The sequence below is a fragment of the Hyperoodon ampullatus genome (genome assembly GCF_949752795.1).
Source record: "Hyperoodon ampullatus genome assembly, chromosome: 5".
Classification (NCBI taxonomy): domain Eukaryota; kingdom Metazoa; phylum Chordata; class Mammalia; order Artiodactyla; family Ziphiidae; genus Hyperoodon; species Hyperoodon ampullatus.
Genome location: NC_136918.1, coordinates 77,212,788 through 77,235,324, shown reverse-complemented (window position 1 = coordinate 77,235,324; position 22,537 = coordinate 77,212,788). Strand labels below are relative to the sequence as shown.

The 22,537-nt window shown below is 40.6% G+C and overlaps 1 protein-coding gene across 1 annotated transcript in view; it reads right to left on the bottom strand.

Annotated features, from left to right (window-relative positions):
* ACP3 (acid phosphatase 3) overlaps positions 1–22,537 on the bottom strand; it is a gene marked incomplete at both ends in the record, with an annotated part of 40,901 nt that overhangs the window by 3,997 nt on the left and 14,367 nt on the right. Inside the window, 7 exons of the mRNA XM_079704374.1 lie at positions 1,713–1,795; positions 6,468–6,600; positions 7,914–8,006; positions 10,630–10,728; positions 15,008–15,160; positions 15,604–15,690; positions 18,370–18,465. Coding sequence (XP_079560500.1) covers positions 1,713–1,795; positions 6,468–6,600; positions 7,914–8,006; positions 10,630–10,728; positions 15,008–15,160; positions 15,604–15,690; positions 18,370–18,465 — 744 coding nt within the window. The remainder of the gene's footprint in view (positions 1–1,712; positions 1,796–6,467; positions 6,601–7,913; positions 8,007–10,629; positions 10,729–15,007; positions 15,161–15,603; positions 15,691–18,369; positions 18,466–22,537) is intronic.

Here is a 22,537-nt window from a genome sequence, read left to right as displayed (position 1 = left end):
ACTGAAACCCAAAGGAATTAAGTTACTTGGGTGGAATTCCCTGGCTGTCCAGTGGTTAGGACTGTGGACTTTCACTGCTGAGGTCCCGGGTTCAATCCCTGGTAGGGGAACTAAGATCCCACAAGCCTTGTGGTGTGTCCAAAAACAAAAAAAGAAAAAAAAAAAAAAGAAATTTAGTAACTTGCTTTATGTCATATATCTCCAAAGTGAAAGAAAGTAAAATCTGAGCCAAGTCTTCTGATTTTGTCCTATGCCTTCCCCAGTAGAACATCTCTCTGTTTTAGCCTGTTTCATTGATTTTCATTAAATTTTAAAATAATTTGGCATACATTAATGCTAGATTCTATATTTTTTTACAGATTAGCATCATCTGTGATTTTAAAGCTGGGGAAGAATATATGAAGTTACAAATGTTTAGACAGAATAAAATGTAAGGAAGTAGAGTGCGTAGCTTAAAAAGAATTGTTAAAGGTTTATCTCAGAATAGCTGGAAGGCATAGGAGACTGGTTTTCAGCCCCAGTTTTGCCACCTATTAGTTATTTAATCTTAAGAAATCCTCAATTTTCATATCTAAAAAATGGGCATAACATTTGGTTGCCTAAACTCTATGGCAGCATATACATACTCAAAGGGTTAGAACTGATTTACTAGAGAAAAAGAAAAAAAAGGAGTGACAGATTTATGACTTGCCAAAAGTCACACAAGTTAGAACTGGAAACCAGATTAGAAACTGGAAAACCTGAAAGAATCAATTAATTTCAGGCCTACTTTTATCAAAGAAGCACTGCATTCTGTTCCCTCCATGAGCTCGTTCTCTAGTCTATACCATTTAGAACCTCAGATGATAAACTCCCTGTATCTTTAATAACCTCTTCCATCTTCTTGCAGAATGAAACCATGGCTTTCTCCAGCCAGACCACATCTGAGAAATCCTCTGTCCCGCAGAAGTGGATGGGAGACCAACTTAGCCCTCCATGTCCTGTTTCCCTGCTCATCCTAGACTCAAGGGACATGCATTTCATTGCATAGTACATCTCTAGAATTCTCCCCTGACAATGTCTCTTTCCCTGGCTCCTGCTCCGAGATGGATGCTTTCTCCAAGATTTCTCTCTCTTTCCTTTCTGCACCCAGCTGTAGCTCTGACTTCAAGTTGTAGCTTTCCTTCCCTTTCCTTCTTATATCCCCTTTACTATCTGAAGTTTCCTCTTGGATGCAGCTGGCATTTCAAACCCAACTGCCTAATGGTACATTCACCTGACCCATGACCACCTCTATTAATGGTTCCACTCTCCTTCCAGTCATTGAGACTTGAAACATTACCTTCATCTGTGGCTTACCTTCCAGATCATTGCCCTCTGCCCACATTCCAACTCATCACCAAGTCTTGTACACTCAGCTTTCCTTGTAGTTCTCCTATCATTTTCCCTCTCCTGTTCCTGTTCTGGTTTTAGTTTGGAACAGAAGTGATGTTTCCCTTCTCTGAGGCACCAAAGCACTGGCCTGTATGACACTGCGATTCTGCTTTGCATGGTATTTATGTGCTTACTTTTCTTCTTGTCAGTATTGAACTGTAAATTCCTTGAGAGCCAGAATTATGTATTTAATTTTAAAGAATTTGAACAGGGAAATGATGACGAAGAAGATGAAGACTCCTCCTGAAAGAGCTCACACGCTTGAATAAACAGATGCTGAATGGGAACAAAATACTTACTGCAGAATACATAATGAGTTTTCTGTGGTTCAATGGCTGAGTTGCACTCTTCATGTGATAGAGGATTTCTTTGACCAGGACACCTTAAAGAAGATAGATCAACAATTGAGCTGAACCAAATATTGGCTTATATTTTAGTTCATAAGATTTTTGCTCAGTCATACAGAGATTCTGTCTGCCAGGATTCTTAAGACTTAAGAAGAGAGGGCAAGAACTCATTTTTGCGGAGCATCTGCTGTGTGCTAATAGTGTGATTTGTATACATTATTTCACTGAATCCTGACTTCTATCCCCATTCATAAGTGAGGAAGCTGAGGCTCAGAGCCATTAAGTGAGACTCGCTCAGCTGGAGAAGGAGAGCTGGATTGGCATGTTAGGACTCTAGTATACCAGATTTTGTTAAAACTCAAGTTAGGAGGTTGATGAACTTGGAATTTCAGACAGCTTTTTACAGATAGTTGTTAGCCATTTCTCTTGTCCAGGGAAGGTCTGAAATGACAGGGTGGCATGCACCTCTCTGTCTTCATCACTCTGGCAGCCACACCTGTGAGAGGCCAGGGGAGAAAGCAGCTCTCTGGATGTCTGCAAGGGTGCAGACTGTCTTCTGTGGACATTGCTCCAGGTTACTCTGGGTGTCACTACTAGGGGGGCAGCCAGCACTTTTAGTTTTCATCTGAGGGCTCCATCTGTCATCAGTAGAGGAAAGCTTTTGCCCTTTGCATTTGTTGCTCCTGAGGTGGTAAAAGGCACACAGAATCAGCACAGAGTCTCCATCCCATCAGCAGACACTGAGGCTGAGGGTACCTCATGGTGCAGGTGCTGTCCTGAGTACGTGCTGCCTCAGGGGCTTCCACATCTTCCACCGAGGACTCCTTGTGTCTCTGTTGGTCATCTCTCTACGGTGCATGTGGTGTCCTCACTTAAGGATGACCAGTTTTCTTTTGTAATGAGCAGGGCATTGATGTTAACAGATTATGATCCCAGACTCTGTGGTCCACTAAGCAAAACATGCACTGAGCAGCTACGATGGGTGAATCAGACATGGCCCCTGTCCTCAAAAAGCTCATAAAACAGTGAGAAGAGACTGTCTATTAGTCTGTGTACCAATAAGCACAATAAAAGAGGGAGGTGATCTGCTCTTTCCGTGGATGCTGGGGTTTCCTTGACTAGGAATAGAGGGAGCTAGAGGCTGCACTTCCCACAGGTCTGCACCTTTCTGCTTCATGGAAGGTTGCCCTCTGGGAGCCCTTCAGAGCTTAGGCTTGATCTTCCGACCATGATGGAACTAAACTCTGTGGCCAAGTTTCTGGGAGTCATGACAGCCACCTTCAATCAGCAGCTTATCCCTTGTCAGCAGGTGCCTTTACAGCAGCTTTCAGTGTTGATGACGGAATAGATCAGCTCTTGGTTCTGGAGTGCTTGTGCAACTTGTCCCAGGAGAAAATAGGGGTAACTATCATAATCATCCACAGGCTCTGGCATGCCAATAATCATGTTTTATAGGAGGGGAAACTGAGGCTCAGAGAGGTTCAGCAACTTGTCCAAGATCATACAACTTGTAAGTAGAGGGGCTGAGTTTCACTGCACCCAGCATGTTCAGCTTCAAAACCTTGGTCTTAAATATTAGGCCTCACTGTAGCTAGCTTCTAAGTTCCCTGGTGCATCATTTATTAAATCTGTATACACTAGACAAAATACTATTGATCTGAAGATATAAACTTCACTTCTCTCACTATTGGGCTATATCAGGAGTTGGCAAACTTGTTCTATAAAGGGCCAGTAGTACATGCTTTAGGCTCCGTGGGCCAGGTGTCTGTCACAACCATTCATTCTCAAGTGGAAGCACAAGAGCAGCCAAAGATACTACCTAAATGCATGAGTGTGGCTGAGCTTCAATAACATTTTATTTACAAAAAATAGGCAGCAGGCTGGATTTGGCCTACAGGCTGTAGCCTGCTGACATCTGATCTACAGCAAGAAGCAGTTTCCATTAACACAAACAGGACCAGCCATATATTCCTAAATTAGCCTAGAGATTTTCTTGTGTGTATGGGGGTGTGTTGTGGGGGAAGGCAATGGGAGGAGGATATTACTGAACAGTGTCACCCTTGAAACCAAGTGATGGAACAGAGGTTTTGGCAAAGGTAAGAAGATGCCAGGGCTTCCCTGGTGGCGCAGTGGTTGAGAGTCCACCTGCCGATGCAGGGGACACGGGTTCGTGCCCTGGTCCGGGAAGATCTCACATGCCTCGTAGCGGCTGGGCCCGTGAGCAATGGCCGCTGAGCCTGAGCTTCCGGAGCCTGTGCTCCGCAACGGGAGAGGCCACAACAGTGAGAGGCCTGCGCACCGAAAAAAAAAAAAAAAGAAGATGCCAGTCAAAGTCCTGATGTTCCCTTGTGACTCTGTCTCCCAGACTGTACATGCTTTCTCTGCAGAGTTGGGTTCAGGTGCTTCATAATAAGCGTGTAGTTGACAAATCTCTCTTGCCTTGCCAGATCTGAACAATATGCTGAGCTTGTGTCTTGGCAGGAATCACTACGGAAACAATTTCCTGGTTTATCAATAGCACTGGGCTTCCCCTAGAAAATAGGACAGGTGTGTGCATATGAGTGCCAGTCCTTATAGAGTCCAAGACCCATAGACCACCTTAGGGAAGGACTCTGATAGACAAATATAGTTTATTGCACTCATCAGATGGGGAAACTGAGACCCAGAGAGGGGAAGTGACTTCCTCAAAATGCAATGTCTAGTAGCCAAAGGAAAAAAGTAAAGGAAATATGAAGCAAGCTGCTGGGAAAACCTCCATCTTATATTCAGATACAGACCCCTGCATTTATTAACAGATTCTAGTCAACCCCTACCTGGCTTTCCCTGCCCTTTTCTTCACCATCTCCTACATCTAGAGAAGTGCTTCTGAAACTTTATTGTACATATGAGGTATCTAGGGATTTCATTAAAATGCAGATTCAGATTCAGCTAGTCTGGGGTGGGGCCTGGGATACTGCATTTCTTTCTAGGGGCTTGGCGATGCTGACGTTGCTGGTCCATGGACTGCATCTTTAATAGTGAGGGGATGAATTCCCGAGCCCATCATGACGATGTTGGGGAAATGAAGAGTCTTGTCTCTACCGTCTGATGCATTTGGCCACCATACTGCTGGTCCCTGCTGGTTCAGGAATGAGATCTGGTGCTTATGTGGCCAACGATGCCCAACTTTCACCCTCTGCATCCTTTGTTGTTTGGTACATAGGATTGAGTTGCATCTTGGGCTCTGTTCCTACACACAGTCTGTGTCCGGCCTGCTAATTTTTCCTAAGACACCAGATTCCATCTATGACTCACCTCTGGATGCTCTCCCATCCCCAGGGTCTGGGTCTTGTGGTTCATGCCCTCAGCACGGAGTGAGGACTTGTACATTCTCATCAAGTCTCTCTCTGTACTGCACAGCCAGGGCTCTGTAACAGCAGGTCTGCAACACTATCACATCATTCATGACCACTGCCCTAAATTATTTGTCCCAAGGTACTTTGTTCACCTCATATGAAATTACTCCCCACCATCCTGACTTCATACCTCATTAGCTGTTCTTGTTACAGCTTACTTCACTCTTTATATGAGCTTTTGTAGCTATAATTGACTCCTCTCCTGGTTGGTGACTTGAATTCTTTCTCTAGCTCTGCAGCCCTGAGTGAACATCCTCCCAGTCTGGTCCAACCCCCAGGATGCTTTGTCTCTGTATTCTCCTGGGGGTCTGCTGAACTTGCCCAACCTCATGGTGAATAGCGTCTTACAATTGTTGGAGTCCTGATGTGATTGTACTGTTTTCTTCAAAGTCTCCAGAGTATATGACTCAGAACATCTCCTGTGACTTAAAATTTCTTCATTGTTATGACAGCCTGGCATAATAGACTTCTTCTTTCTCTCCATCTTTAGTTTTAATGTCTACATTAACAACATCTGAACCTGTCATATCCTCAGGGGTCTCGGCCTGCCACTCAGCTGCCCTCAGAGCCTCAGCATTTATCCCCATCCTGCCTGATCGTGGCTTCTTTCTTCTACCCATCTATCCTGATTACAAGGGCTAGGTTCCTTCATTATGATTAGATGTCCTGTCCTACAAAGGGCCAAATCCAGCTGAGAAGAGGCATCACTGAGAAGAAAACATCTTTCAACACCAATGGAAAAAGTTAATCTGTCATAAGCTTGTCAATTGCAATAGGTATTAATCTACAGGGCATAATTAGTCTGCAAATTAAACTGTATTAGCTTTAACAGTGGCTACTGCCAAGGGTTTTAGGAAAACAGGCCACTTTTGCTATACCTCCCACTTGAAAAATTCACCCTATAGGCCACCAGACACAATTGATTTTCATGTGGCTCAGATATAAAATCCATGATTCTTTGATCTGGAAAGGATGAAAAGTATCATTTAGCCTTAGCCCAAAGCTTCTGTTTTCCAGATGGGAAAACTAAGGCCCAGAGTGGGTAATATTAATGATCATAACAACACATAATGTTTGATAGTGTATTATGTATCAGGTACTTTTTGTGGTAAGCCTTTGGAATACATACATTCATTTTAATCCTTCCTACGAAAGAAGTGGGTATTATTATTATCCCCAATTTGCCGAATGGAAACTGGTACAGGGGTGATTACGTGTCTAATTCAAGGTCACATAACTTATTAACGGTGGGACCAGGACTCAGACCCAGATCACTTAACCACAATGCTTCTCTCATTTTTAAAATACTTACCCCCCTGCAGTCTAGATTTCTCTTTCTGCTTGTGAATTCCATAGAGGGACAGGAGGGACAATTCTGATATTTCTTTCAACTTAGTCATGGTGTCCTCTGTGGCCCAGGAGGGTAAAGTGAAATTGTGAACACCCTGTAGCAAAGACAAAGGAAGAAAATGTATATTTTTATTTCTGACTGTCCTCTTTATTGACTTTTTAATCCCCTTTCCCCCACAACAAGTACTGGGTCCAGCCTTTCTTGGGAGAGAGGTAGAGTTCATGAAAGAGGAGACCAAAGTGAAGTAGCCTACAGAAGAATTAAGTGAGAGAGAAGTAAAAAAAAAAAGGAATGTGGCCACAACTTGGAATATCTCAGATCAAACTGTAGTAAGGAAAAAACAACCTCAAGACTTGAATCAAAAAGTGGGTTCTTGTTTTTATTGAAGACTCTTTTTTATAAGAATAACAAATCTTCCTTGAAACAGATGCTGATGATAAAGTGAAAATATTGCGAATGTCGTGTGTGCTTGGGTCAATGAACTCTAACATAGAGGGGTGCAAACGGTGTCATTTGCTATCAAGACGGAACTATGAAAGTAATTGTCATCCCCAGACACTCACAATGACCTCAAAATCAGAGGTGTATAGGAGTTATGTGGCTGGTCAGAATTTTGCCCCAAGATTCAGTGAACTGGCTGGGAAAACAGGATTATAGAGTTTTCCTTTTCGCCAGCAGGTGGAGAACGGTGATTGAGAAAAACATCATGAAGCCCTGAAACAATAGTAATTTATCTAGCTAAAAAGGTTATTTCACATGCGTTGTATAGCAAAAGAGAAATTATTTCCTGATAAACCAATTTTAATAGCCTGGCTTAAAGTTGGCTTGCTTATTTCTATATCCAGAAATCAGGTAATTTTTTTCTTCTTCTTTCTGTACAACAGTATTGCTTTTTTCATTAAAGTCTATTTAATGGAATGGAGCCCAGTGTTCCTGAGTGACTGAAAAATAAGTAAGTGGTAAGGCACAGAAAAAGCAATTTTGCCTAAATTTTCTTTTTTTAAAGATTTTTTTTGATGTGAACCAGTTTTAAAGTCTTTATTGAATTTCTTACAATATTGCTTCTGTGTTATGTTTGGGTTTTTTGGCCGTGAGTCATGTGGGATCTTACTTCTCCAACCAGGGATCAAACCCACACCTCCTGTATTGGAAGGCAAAGTCTTAACCACTGGACCGCCAGGGAAGTCACTGCTTATAACTTTCTAAAGGGTGAATACATAAATAAGAGAGAGAAGAAGTCAGAATTTTCAAGTTAATATAAAGAAGTCTTGACTTATGTTTCAATGTCAAAGGAAGTCTAAATAATACATCTATATAAAAGCAAAAGAAAATGTATTCGTCTGTTTCAAAATAGGCATAAATCATAAAATCAGATGGTAAGTTAATCTTTGATATTTTTTCTTTTACCTCACAAAATAAAGGGTCGTAGACTTTACTCCAAATTCCAAAAAGGTCCTGGTCATGGTATCCTGTAAATTTTGGCAAGATTTCTATAAAATCCTGAAACACACACAGAGGGAAAAAAATTTTACACCAGGGTTTCTCGACTTGGGCATTATTGATATTTGGACAGGATAATTCTTTGCTATGGGGCTGCCCTGTGCACTGTAGGATGCTCAGCAGCATCCCTGGCCTCTACCCACTAGATGCCACATCATCTCTAGTCCCTCAGTTGCAACAACCCAAAATGTCTCCAGACATAGACAAAGGGTCCCTGTGAGGCAAACTTGCCCCCATTGAGAACTGCTGTTCTTCACATGAAAGTGCACCAGTAATACTGGCTACGATAATGCCAACCCAAAGATTTTTACAAATGCTAATTGATCATTTCTTATTATTACATTAAAAATGTGGGCACCTGCTGGCTTACTGCCACATGTTCCTGGTTTGTCCTGGAATCAGACTGAAGTGCACTGCCTCAAATTCATCTTGGAAGTAGGTGAAGTATAACTCACATGTAAATGAGTGGAAGGTGAGAAGGGAAAGCATGTCTCAGACCAAAGCACCCCAGGAAAACACAACAGAAACTGGGTCTGGTATCTGGATATAACTGTGGGATTTGGATGGGATGCAAACCTTTCTCCAAGTTCTGTATTATTTTTAGATTGTCATGGTAATGAGACCCATTGGTCAGCTGTCTGCATGATGAATTGGTAGCAATTTCTGGGAAGCCTTTGGAAGATACTGTTTGTCTGATGAATAAATTTTCTAGGAAAATATAATTTGCTAATATTAACCCAAATGGATTTCCATAAAATAAACAGAAATAATTATTAAAGAGACCAAAACCTCCCCCAATAAAACAAAACAAAAGCTCCAGGGCCAGATAACTTTATTGGGAAATTCTACCAAGCTTTGTGCTATTTTAACTGACCTGGAGCATAAAAAAAGAAAGAAAACTTCCAAAAAATTTGTATAAGCATTGATACTGACAAAGACTGACCAGAAAAGAAAACTATTGTCCAAAGTTACTTTGAATATCAGTGCAAAAAGTCTAGGTAAAATATTAACAGATAATTCAATATCATACTAAAAAAAAGGGAGGCTTGAATCTAGACATGTAAAGATAGTTCAATAATAGTAAATCTATGAATATAATTAATCTTAGTAATTGATCCAAGAGAAAAATAACTTGATTTTACTAAAAAGGTTGAAAAGACCTTTCAAGAATTGAACACCAATATTGACAAAAACACTCAAGAAAATAGGAAAGATAGCTAATTTCTTAAATTGATAAAAAATATATCTATTTGGTCCAAAAGCCAGAATTCTTAATAGGGAAATACTTCTAAAATCAGGAATAAGACAAGGATACCCACTACCAATACTATTATGTAATACTGGACTGTAAGTACTGGCCAGTACAAATAGGCAAAATAAATCAGAGGTATAAATTTTGGAAAAGTAGACGTAAGCCATGATTTTTTGCAGATATTATAAGCCTGGAACAAACTTAACAAAAAATATAAAGACCTATATGAAGAAAACCTTAAAACAATCTTGAAGATAAGAACAAATAGGAAAATGTATCATGTTCTTGGAAAGGAAGACTCAACAAATTTGCAACAAAGTTTCAAATTCTCCCTAAGTTAATTTATACATTTAATATAACCCCAACAGAAACACTGAAAAGTTAAATGAAAAGATACCCATGAAAACTCAGAAAAAGTAGAGAATGAGGGAGAGAATATGTAATATGCTTTAAATATTAAAGCATATAAAATTCGTAATAATTATAACAGTGTGGTTTTGGCTAATAAAATGAAAGAATAATTAAAAAGAATAAAAATTCTAGAAATAGACCTTATACATATGGGAATTTTAATATGTAACAGCTCAAATTAGTGGGGAAAAGAAGAACTACTCAATAAACAGTGATAGAGCAATTAGGTAATATTCTGGAAAAAACTTCAGTAGGATACATACTTCACACCTAACACCAGTATAAACTGTAAATGGGTACAATATGTAAATGTAAAAATGAAGCTATAGTAGAATTAGAAGAAAGCATTGCAGACTTCCTTTATAACCCAGGAGTCATGAAGGCTTTTCTAAATACGACTACAAATATACAAACCATAGATAGCTATATCTGCACACTAACAACCATATGGCAAAAATGCTGTAAACAAGTCAATAGGAAAACAATAAAAAGAGGGCCATTTGTATCCCAGAAAAAAAAAAGTTAAGAGAGAGAAAGCTCCTAAAACTTTATAAAAAGAAGAAAACCAGTAACCCAAAAGAAAAATGGTGAAGGGATATGAACAGAATAGGAAATACAAATGGCTTTTAACTAGACGAAGATACCCAAAGCTCACTCATCGTAAGAGAAACGTACTACAGCACAGTGTTCTATAATAGTGATGATACTGGTCTTTCTTGTCTCATTCCTGATTTTGGAGGGAATGCTTCTAGTGATACCATCTTTCACTTACAGATTGGCAAATATCCTCATAGTTGTCTACGCACTGTTCAGAAGGCTGTGGAGAAACAGGCACTCTTATGTATTTCTGATGGGAGTAGAAATTGGTATAACCTCATTGAAGGGTAATTTGATAATATTCAAATTATCCCAGAATTTCCACTATTTCTGCATACCATTAAATAACACATTTTTTTTAACCTTATAAGGATGCAGCCTCTTTTGGAATTCCTCTGATTTCAAAGTCTTCCTCTCAAGTTCTTGAAAACGAGAGCAGTTCCTGAAAGGCAGGTATAGCAACTGAGGAAAAAGAGAAATCGTAAATCTTGTATTAGTCAAAAGAACTAAAGAAGCTGCAGCCATTAGGTATAAAGTGACCTGAGTAAAAGATTCAAATGTGTTTTGAGCTGAATGGAATTCTAAAATTGAGGAAAAAGAGATAAATGATTTGCAGGTCTTAAATAGTAGGATATATACCCAAAACTCAAAATCTCTCTTTTTCATTTCATGAACTTGCCTAAATAGAACTGTGCTATTGGTAAATATTCACACTTCCCTGTTTTCCCTGTGAAATGATAACAATTATCTCGCTTCCTTCCACACCTCTTTCATTTCTAGCACTAGATGCACATCTATGTGCATGCGTGCACACACATACACACACACAAACACAAACACAAGTATAGAGAAATGAACTAGAGGTTCCAGAAATAACCTTAAGAGATTGATTAACCATTCACTGAAATACGTTCTTGCAAATTTGCAGACTGTTAAAATAAGGGAACATAATAAACACATAGGAAAATGTATTTGAAAACCTATTATGAGGACAAAATGATCATCCAAAAATGAGTTTAAATTTGACAATCTTTTGTAGTTTTAATTATAATCTATAGGCTGGTGACTCCCAAGTTCATTTTGTTGCTCTTACTTTCCATCTGAGCTAGTTCTGTATTTTCAGCCTTTGGTGGATATCACCAGTTGGATGTTCTCTTCATCTTCAAATTTGACATGTACAAACCTGAACTCCACTTCTTCATTTTTAACCATTTCCTTTTTGTAATCTCTCTACTTTTGCCATGATGAAATTTATCATCCTGCTTCATAGACTAATCACTTTTGCCTGTCTACTTTTAAAACACAGTTGGCCTTGAACAATGCAGAGATTAGGGTGGTTAACCCACACACAGTGGAAAATCTGAGTGTAGCTTCACAGTCTGTATCCACTGTTCTGCATCTGGGGGAGTAGACCAACTGGGGATCATGTAGTACTGTGGTACGAATTCATTGAAAAAATTCACATATAAGTGGACCCGTGTAGTTGAAACCCTCATTGATCAAGAGACAACTATATATCCAAAAGAGACCCCTTTTCTTTACTTTCATTGTCCCCTCCCAGTCCAGACCACCATAATCTGTGTTTCAACTACTGTAAGAGCTTCCTATGTGATCAGTTTGCATCACAATTCATCCTCCACATAGCAACCACACTAATCCTTTTTCTTTTATTTTTGTAAATGCTAATATCAATATTTTAAAACATCAATCAGATCATGCCATTCTGTAGGTTATAACTTTCACTGGCTTTCCATTTTACTTGGAATAAAATCCAAACTCAAGCCCTAGTGACCTTTTTGTCCTGCTTTCCTACTGCTGCCCCCTCACTCACTCCTCTCCAGCAACACTGGGGGCCTTCTTGCTGTCCCCTGAACACACAGGCTGGGGGTCTCTGTGTTCCCTGCCTGAGACACTCCCCCCACTCCAGCTCTTCTAGACATCCTGCCCAGCCACTATCACATTACCTTGTTTTATTGCCTTCAAAGAACTCACTGCCATTTGAAATTATTGTATTTATTTTCTTCTTTATCATCCTATCATTCCTATAAAATATAAACTCGAGGATATCCAGAGTCTTGTCTTTCTTGTTCACTGCTGTGTTGTCAAAGCCTAGAACAGGGCCTGGCATATTAGTACCTATTCAAAAACCATTTTATTTTTGTAAGTTGCTTCCTTGTCACGTTCTTCTGTGTCACGTTGTCTTACCTCACCTTCCTTCCCCTAATGTCTTTAACATCTAATTTCAGGCCTTCACTTCCTCACTCCTGCATGACTTCAACAGTTGTTTTCAGAGGGCTCAGTATCTTGCCTCCAAGCCACTGTCAGACAAATGCCCCAAAGCACTGCTTATTGTGTGTGTGCACAGTACTGAAGGAGGTACACAGTTTTTCTATGCCCCCTGCTTTACATCTAAATTTCCCTGCCTGGTTTTCACAATTTTCCATAGGAGAAATGACACTGTTGAGGGAAAAAGCACAGGACTGTTCTTCTAAAGGTCTAGGTTTTAATGAATTACTTAACCTTTCTAGACTTTAGTTTTCTTATCTCACATATTGAAAGAATCAGGCTGAAAATGGAATAATCATCTAAACGTCTGTCCAGAATTTTGAAAGTTACAAAGCCATTTCCTTTTCTTAACTGAGTTGGTTTTCACAAATCCCTGTGAAGAATTTAGGTGGGTACTGTTGTTCCCATTTTACAGAAAAGGAAACTGAGGTGCAGGGAAGTTATTCAAGGTCAAGTATCTGAAGTGGTAGGTGGCTCTCAGACTCAGGTTTTCCCAGCTTTAAATTCAGCCCTCCTTCTACATCACACTGCCTTTGTCTCAAGATTCCTTCTGGCTATTAAATTTGGATTCTCTAACCTGTGCCTGACACACTTATTCAGTCTTATTTTCATTCTTTCTAAATATGAACTCTGAACACAGAAGGGCAAGCACTCTACCTTGACTCAAAGCTAAGCTTTTGGGCTGTGTTGCTCTCCTTTCCTACCCTCCTCCAAGATCTGTTTCAAGTTCTCACTCTGTCCATGAAGACTTGAATGACTGCCCTTTGGTAGCTCTGAGTATGTCTTATTCTCTGAATTCCTCCAGCATGTGCAGCTTGTTCTTGAAATCATTGCCCTACACTTGCATTGTATTCTACACACTTCACAAGTGTGAATCTTTTTTCATCAAATGGATTATAAATTAGGGAAGAAAACTGGCCTCGTATTTCCCTTCTATTTCTGTATAGTGGTTAGCAAAGTTCTAGGAATAACTTTGATTGATTGATTGATTTTGTTAAATTTCCTAGTTGATGTTAGAGAGAATTGTTTTCATCTTAGTGAGTAGGTAGCAGGAAGCCACAGGTAGACAATCTTGCTTGTTTCTTTCTCCCTCTTCCTCACTCTCCCTGTTTTTCTTCCTCTTCTAATAGCACCTGCATTCTCTTTACTATGTAATTTAAACATTATCGTTCAAGATTAAAGGTTAAACAGCTACCCTGGTCTATATTGGCTAAATTTGGTGCTTCCGTCCAGTCTTTGTAGAAAAGGCTGTGGTAAAAGTGAAGTTTCTTCTTTTTCGAAGAAAATATTCACAAGCTCCTAAGAACACTGATAATCATAATGATTCCCTTCTGATTGTTGATGGAAAGAAGCATAAATAAATCATCCTTTATTTTCCTTTATTTTCAGCCTCACTAGAGTGAGGTTGACAGGGTTAAGCTCTTTCTACAAAGCACTTGGGAAAAATTCTTAAGTCACCAGTTTCAGCAATTAAGTCAGATTTCTTGGTAACCCACCCCAGAGCTCTCTGAGCAACATTCTAGATCTGGTAGTCATGCTAAACCTCAGTCATAAAGAGAGGAGATGGTCATGTTATAATGTGACTGCAGGGGAATTAGGAAGGGTTCCTTGTCCCAAACTATTTCCTTCACACAGTCCTAAATTCCACATCTGGAAGATTAGTTAGATTTATTTATTACTATTTAAAAAAATAACAATTCCCCTGGAAAGATAAAAGAGTTCTTGGTCAGTCCCACCTAGTGTAAATAAATTTGAGAGTTTCTCTCAAACAACCTCATTTAGGCAACTTGGTTTATGGTACTTGTTCTCAGACTTGGCTGTCCACTAGAATCATCTAGGGAGATTTTTAAAAAGTACTAATGCCTGGGTCCCACCTTCAGAGATTCTGATTTATTATGGCATGTGCCCTAGGCATCAGGATTTTTAAAAATTTCCAGATGATTCTAACAGGCAGCTAACTTTGAGAACCACTAGTTTACACTAAAGGAAAATGCTCTGGAATGAGATCAGCCTGGTTCTAGTCTCAGTAGTGATGTTTATCAGCTGTGTGACTTTGGATCTATTTTGTTTGACTTCTCGGAGCTCTTTTTTTCCCTGGCTTGAAAAGAAGGACAATAATATTGTTCATTCAAGGTTGTTATGAAAGGTAAATATGATGACACATGTAACGTGTTGGGCACTAATTATGTGATCTTCCTTTTTCACCCTGCCTAGGAATGGGGATTGCCAAAAGTTGAACGACTAGCAAAACAAAGTAGATAATAAAGCTCTAAAGATAAATTCTGTTCCTACTCCCTCCTGTTAGGACTTTCTATGTCCTTTGCACCTTTATTTAGGAAAGAATTAAGACTGCACAGCCCATGAAGTGTCCAGACTCCCAGCTCCACAAGTCCTGAGCAACCTGCCTTCCTTCTTCCAGAACCAATGAAATCCCCCTTTTTTCCATAATACTGACCCGATCTTCAGAAACAGGGACTGTGTGCACCGGGATGGGCTGCCAGGGTAGGCTGGGATTCCAGACGCTGATACCTTCTGGGGGAAATAGGGCTGCAAGGTTTGTCATAGCACTCATCAAAGCCCGGTCAATATCCGTGCTTCGAACATAAACCTAGAGTGGGAAAATCAAAGCAGAATCCAATAGAGAGGAACTGTGGTTATTTTTTTTTTCCCTATGGAGCTAATAGTGTATTTGAGAAAGGGCAGGACACCTACACCAAAATATTAGCAGACATTGTGGTAGCATCATGATCATAATACCTATTATGGAAGAGACAATATTATGAACATGCCATGGCATAAAGCAACCTGGTATGCCAACAGCTGAATTGACAAAAGAGACCAATCAAGTGGTGGCTACTTGCCAAGCCTAAGTATTCACCGTAGGTGTCCATGTTGATCTTACTTATATGCATACTTTTTTTTTTAAGGAGTACATTTGTAAACAAGACATCTGACTTTAATAAGTTCCTTGAGAAACAGGGAACTTTTACAAATACATTATGCTAAATTATTTCAAGGGGCAAGTTTCCCACTATTAGTTTCCCAACTTACCTGTTCGTGTTTATAGGACTTGTTCAAGAATTTTTCATATCGTTTCCTTATATATTGTCCAAGTTCATAATGCTGCTCCATGCCCAGCTATGGGAACAAATAAAAGCAAAAATTAGTGAAAGTAAGTTCTGTGAACCTATGTGTCTCATCTCTCCTCATTGATTATGTAGAGTGAACAATAGTGTACCTTAATAGTGCCACAATAACAACACATTTTTAAATGAAAACAGGAAAAGAGAGCTGTAATCTTTCACGATGACTCCCTGAGAAAACTCAATTCATTGTCATTAGCACTTAACATAGAGCCTTGTACAGTTAATAACTGGTGATTGATCTGATTTAAGTAAGTGGTTCACCTCTGGTGTGGTAGAGCAGGCAATGGTTCATTTTTGTGCCAGAGAATTTCAAGGGCTGGTTACCATGTGGAAGAAATTCAACTATCTGATAAGAGGTTGGACTTGATGAATCTAAAGATCACTTTCAACCTCTGGCTGCAATGATTTATTATCTGCACAGTTCATTTACGTCTGGTTCATGAAAAACTAGAGCCTGTTACTCAAAGTGTGGTCTGTGGATCAGCAGTATTAGCATCCCTTGGGAGTATGTTAGAAACCAAATTCTTGGGCCCCACCCTTGACCTACTAAATCAGAATTGTTGGGGGTGGAGCTCAGGGATCTGTTTTTAACAAGCTCATTAAGATTCTGCTGGCAATTAATCATTGAGAAGCATTGCCTTAGCTCATTGATCCTCAAGCATTACTGTTCATCAGAAGCAAAATTATCTAGGGTGCTTGTTGAAATGCAGATTCCTCAGCATTTTCCCCAGAGATTCCAGCTCATTGGATCCTGAGTGTAGCCCTGGAACCTGCATTTTGACAATTGCCCTGAGTGATTCAGATCAATGTAGTAGAGCATGATGCTTTGGGAAACATTGCATTCTATTCTGTCTCTAATCCAGAGCCTCACCAGAGATTCAGGAGTCAGAAACGATGTGATCACTGTAGCTTCTGCTTGGTCGCACTCCCTCATTCGCTTGTCACTCCTGGCTACCCTTCTAGATGGGAAAAGAGGTAGGAAAAGAATAATGTGTGCTTTGAGGTTTGTGAGTTTCCTGAATGACCTGGATAGCTGAAGAAGCAGGTACTTTGGGTGTAATTTGTTGTTCTAACTTAAAGCTAACTTTAAAGGAAGTACTCATCTTCTATAGAGCAGTGGTTTTCAAACAAGAGCATGCACAGAATCACCTGGAGAGCTCATTAAAAACAAAGATTCCCAGGAGTCAACCCCACAATTTCTAGTTCAGTGGGTAGGGCCAGAGAATTTATATTTCTGAGAAGTCTCCAGGTGATGGTGATGTTAGTCATCCAGGGACCACACTTTGAGAACCATTGAACTCAGAACAATTGCTTTGTCACTACACAGATTGGAAGTACCTAATCAAGGTCAGGAATTTGAACTCTAGAACCTTGCTATTTCAAAATGGCCATGTATCAGCACCATGGGCATCATTTAAGAGCATGTTAGAAATGCAGAATCTCAGACCATGTCAGACCCAATGAATTAGAATCTGCATTTTGACAAGATCCTCAAATGATTCATTTGCACTTGGAAGGCTGAGCAATATTGCTTTAGGAGAAACTGGTGGCTAGTCAAGAGAATACCAGAAGAAGAATCCAGATCCCACAGTCTGGAAGAATCTTTTGGTTTTAATGGAACTTTGCAAGGGAACAGGAGTCTCGACAGAGCCATAAGCATTATGAAGCAGCCCTGAGTTTTTATAACCCTTCTCTTTTTCAGGGAGCCAGAAGCAATGTAGTCTATGGTGGGAAGAGCTCTCACCTGGGAGCTGGATGATACTGGCCTCAAATAGCCTCTTTGAATTTTCTCCTCATTGAGACTATTAAGTTAGGGCAGTAATTCTCAGCCTTGGCTACACATTAGAGTCAACTGATCAACCAAGGAGTTTTTAAAAATTCCAATGTCCAGGCTGCACCCTAGATCAATTAAATAAGAACCTCCCAGGCAGACAACAATATTTTGTAAAGCTCTCCGAGTAGTTCCAATGTTTAGCAAAGATCAAGACCCATTAAATTTGGAGGTATCCAACACTAAACATTCTATGACATTTTCTTAATATATTTAAACAACATTTTGGTCAGGACAGAAGCAACGCACGTGGCCCTGTGACTCCAAACAGAAGGGTAATCCACTCTTACAGGTGAAGGGGGCCAGGCACTGGAACATGACCACAGATGCTTTTGTTCCCCAGAAAGGTTCAATCCCAATACATCCATCTGACCAAAAATCAATTTCAGGAACAGCACTTCCAAAGGAATCATGTTTTCCCAACTCTGCTGATTCAGGATTATTTTCTACTTTCTCAGGTGGAGCCTGAGAAACTGGCTTGTAAGCAATTCTTGGCTCTTTTCAGCACCTTTAAGCTCATGTATTCTGTTGTCCATGCACGACTCTTATGCCTTAATAAAGCCAACAGGGTAAAAAAGATCAAAACAGGCAATTCCATACAGTTTTCCTACAGTTACTAGTCACTAGGGGTGACGTGATCATGATCAGAAATTGTTGAGGCTAATCATTAGTGCTTCTCTTTCCACAATCAAAACACACTTTACACTTTTTAGATCCTAGGTAACTGTGCAAAACACTTTCCCAGATATGAGTAAAGTAGTCATATGGTTTCAATATGTAACAATCCCACAGAGTTTCCCTTGAGACTCATCAGTAACTTGTTGGTGAAATCCAACCAACCTGAGTGAGTTGGCCAAATCCTTGTGGCCATGAGGATTCCTTAATGGGGTCGTTAGGAAAGGTTTTGATGGGACTTCGGTCTCCATGCCTAAAAACCTGAAAATAGATTGAGGTAGTGATGTTACAAACTTAACTTAGGTGCTTTGCCTCTGCTCATAATGATAGATTGTTCTTGTAAACCCCTGGTTCTCCACCTTGGCTATTCATTGGAATCACCTGGAGAGTTAAAAAACATTCTGAGGACTGGATCCCCCCCCTTGTGATTCTAGTTTAATTAGTTTGGGATGCATCAGGGCATTAGGATTTTAAAGACCTCCCCAAGTAAATCTCAGGTTAAGAACTGCTGTTCTAAGTTCACTAACACATTCTAAAGGCTCATCATCTTGTTATTCACATTACGTGAAACACAGGAAAACTGTTAGTGAACTGTTACTGTTTCAGGTAATGTGAATAGGTATGTGAATAATAAGATGATGAGCCATTAGGAGTCAGTCGACCCACACATGGAGACCGGTTTACACATCAGACAGGGCAAGAAGCAAGATCACTTTATTGTAGACAAACTCTGATGAGAAGTATTCCTTCCTTAATTATGATTACAGTAATAACAGTGTTAACATTTTGACATATAATAATAGTGGCTTTTAAATGCTAAATACAATTTTTGACCATCTTGAGTCAATGATTTATTAGTTTTTAGGAGGTTAGGGATAAAGAACTTGCCAGTGGAAGATTAAAAAATCTAATTTTCAACAATTTAAGAACATCCTACTGAATTTGTATGCATGTCATCATGCTTTTTAACACCTTTATTAGAGTATAATTGTTTTACAATGCTGTGTTAGTTTCTGCTTTATAACAAAGTGTATCAGCTATACATATACATATATCCCCATATCTCCTCACTCTTGCATCTCCCTCCCACCCTCCTTATCCCACCCCTCTAAGTGGTCACAAAGAACCGAGCTGATCTCCCTGTGCTATGCAGCTGCTTCCCACTAGCTATCTATTTTACATTTCATACTGTATATATGTCCATGCCACTCTCTCACTTGGTCCCAGTTTACCCTTCCCCCTCCCCATGTCCTCAAGTCCATTCTCTACATCTGCATCTTTATTCCTGTCTTGCCCATAGGTTCTTCAGAAACTTTTTTTTCCTTTAGATTCCATATATATGTGTTAGCATACGGTATTTGTTTTTCTCTTTCTGACTTACTTCACTCTGTATGACAGACTCTAGGTCCAACCACCTCACTACAAATAACTCAGTTTCACTTCTTTTTATGACTGAGTAATATTCCATTGTATATATGTGCCATATCTTCTTTATCCATTCATCTGTCGATGGACACTTAGGTTGCTTCCATGTCCTGGCTATTGTAAATAAAGCTGCAATGAACATTGTGGTACATGACTCTTCTTGAATTATGGTTTTCTCAGGGTATATGCCCAGTAGTAGGATTGCCGGGTCGCATGGTAATTCTATTTTTAGTTTTTAAGGAACCTCCATACTGTTCTCCATAGTGGCTGTATCAAGTTACATTCTCACCAACAGTGCAAGAGGGTTCCCTTTTCTCCACACCCTCTCCAGCATTTATTGTTTGTAGATTTTTTGATGATGGCCTTTTCTGACTGGTGTGAGGTGATACCTCATTGTAGTTTTGATTTACATTGCTCTAATGATTAGTGATGTTGAGCATCCTTTCATGATTTTTTGGTAATTTGTATATCTTCTTTGGAGAAGTGTCTGTTTAGGTCTTCTGCCCATTTTTGGATTGGGTCGTTTGTTCTTTGGATATGGAGCTGCATGAGCTGCTTGTAAATTTTGGAAATTAATCTTTTGTGAGTTGCTTCATTTGCAAAAATTTTCTCCCATTCTGAGGGTTGTCTTTTCATCTTGTTTATGGTTTCCTTTGTTGTGCAAAAGCTTTTAAGTTTCATTAGGTCCCATTTGTTTATTTTTGTTTTTATTTCCATTTCTGTAGGAGGTGGGTCCAAAAGGATCTTTCTGTGATTTATGTCATAGAGTGTTATGCCTATATTTTCCTCTTAAGAGTTTTATCATGTCTGGCCTTACATTTAGGTCTTTAATCAATTTGAGTTTATCCCAGGAATGCAAGGATTCTTCAATATACGCAAATCAATCAACATGATAGACCACATTGACAAACTGAAGGAGAAAAACCATATGATCATCTCAATAGATGCAGAAAAAGCTTTTGGCTAGTCCTCACAGTGAGCTTCAGCCGCCCCTCCACCTCTGCAGGAGACCCTCCAACACTAGCAGTTTCCTTTACACAAGTTGGAAAGATGAATACTCCCCAAATTACAGCTCAAACCATATGACAGCTTGCTCAAGCATCTTCAGTCTCCATTGCCTACCAATATACATCAGAAATACATCTATACGTGGAACAACTCCTACAGAACACCTACTGAACACTGGCAGAAAACCTCAGACCTCCCAAAAGGCAAGAAACTCCCCATGTACCTGGGTAGGGTCAAAGAAAAAAGAATAAACAGAGACAAAAGGATAGGGACGGGACCTGCACCAGTGGGAGGGAGCCGTGAAGGAGGAAAGGTTTCCACACACTAGAAGCCCCTTTGCGCTCGGAGACTGCGGGTGGTGGAAGGCAGCGGGGGAGCTTCGAAGCCGCGGAGGAGAGCTCAGCAACAGGGGTGCGGAGGGCAAAGCAGAGAGATTCCCGCACAGAGGATCGGTGCCGACTGGCACTCAAGAGCCCGAGAGGTTTGTCTGCTCACCCGCCGGGGTGGGCAGGGCTGGGAGCTGAGGCTCGGGTTTCGGTCGGAGCGCAGGGAGAGGACCGGGGTTGGCGGCGTGAGCACAGCCTGCAGGGGGTTAGTGCGCCACAGCTGGCCAGGAGGGAGTCCGGGGAAAAGTCTGGACCTGCCGAAGAGACAAGAGACTTTTTCTTCCCTCTTTGTTTCCTGGTGCGCAAGGAGAGGGGATTAAGAGCGCTGCTTTAAGGAGCTCCAGAGGCGGGTGCGAGCCGTGGCTAACAGCGCGGACCCCAGAGACGGGCATGAGACGCTAAGGCTACCGCCACCAAGAAGCCAGTGTGCGAGCAGAGGTCATTTTCCACACCTCCTTTCCGGGGAGCCTGTGCAGCCCGCCACTGCCAGACTCCCGGGATCCAGAGACAACTTCCCTGGCAGAATGCATGGCACGCTTAGGGCTGGTGCAACGTCACGCTGGCCTCTGCAACCGCAGGCTCGCCCCGCACTCAGTGCCGCTCCCTACCCCCGGTCTGAGTGAGCCAGAGCCCCCGAGTCAGCGGCTCCTTTAACCCTGTCCTGTCTGAGCTAAGAACAGATGCCCTCTGGTGACTTACACAGAGGCGGGACCAAATCCAAAGCTGAACCCCAGGAGCTGTGAGAATAAAGAAGAGAAAGGGAAATTTCTCCCAGCAGCTTTAGAAGCAGCGGATTAAACCCCCACAATCAATTTGATGTACGCTGCATCTGTGGAATACCTGAATAGACAACGAATCATCCCAAATTGAGGAGGTGGACTTTGAGAGCAAGATTAATTATTTTTTCCCCTTTTCCACTTTTTGTGAGTGTGTATGTGTATGCTTCTGTGTGAGATTTTGTCTGTATACCTTTGCTTTCACCATTTGTCTGAGGGTTCTATCAGTCCGTTTGTTTTGTTTTGTTTTTTACTTAAAAAATTTTTTTTCTTAATAATTATTTTTTATTTTAATTATTTTATTTTACCTCACTATATTTTATTTTCTTTTATCCTCTTTCTTTGTTTCTACATTTCCTTCCTTTTATTCTGAGCCATGTGGATGAAAGGCTCTTGGTGCTGCAGCCAGGAGTCAGTGCTATGCCTCTGAGGTGGGAAAGCCAACTTCAGGACACTGGTCCACAAGAGACCTCCCAGGTCCAAGTTATATCAAAAGGCAGAAATCTTCCAAAGATCTCCATCTCAACATCAACACACAGCTTCACTCAATGACCAGCAAGCTACAGTGCTGGACACCCTCTGCCAAACAACTAGCAAGACAGGAACACAACCCCACCCATTAGCAGAGAAGCTGTCTAAAATCATAATAAGTCCACAGACACCCCAAAACACACCACCAGACATGGACCTGCCCACCAGAAAGGCAAGATCCAGCCTCATCCACCAGAACACAGGCAC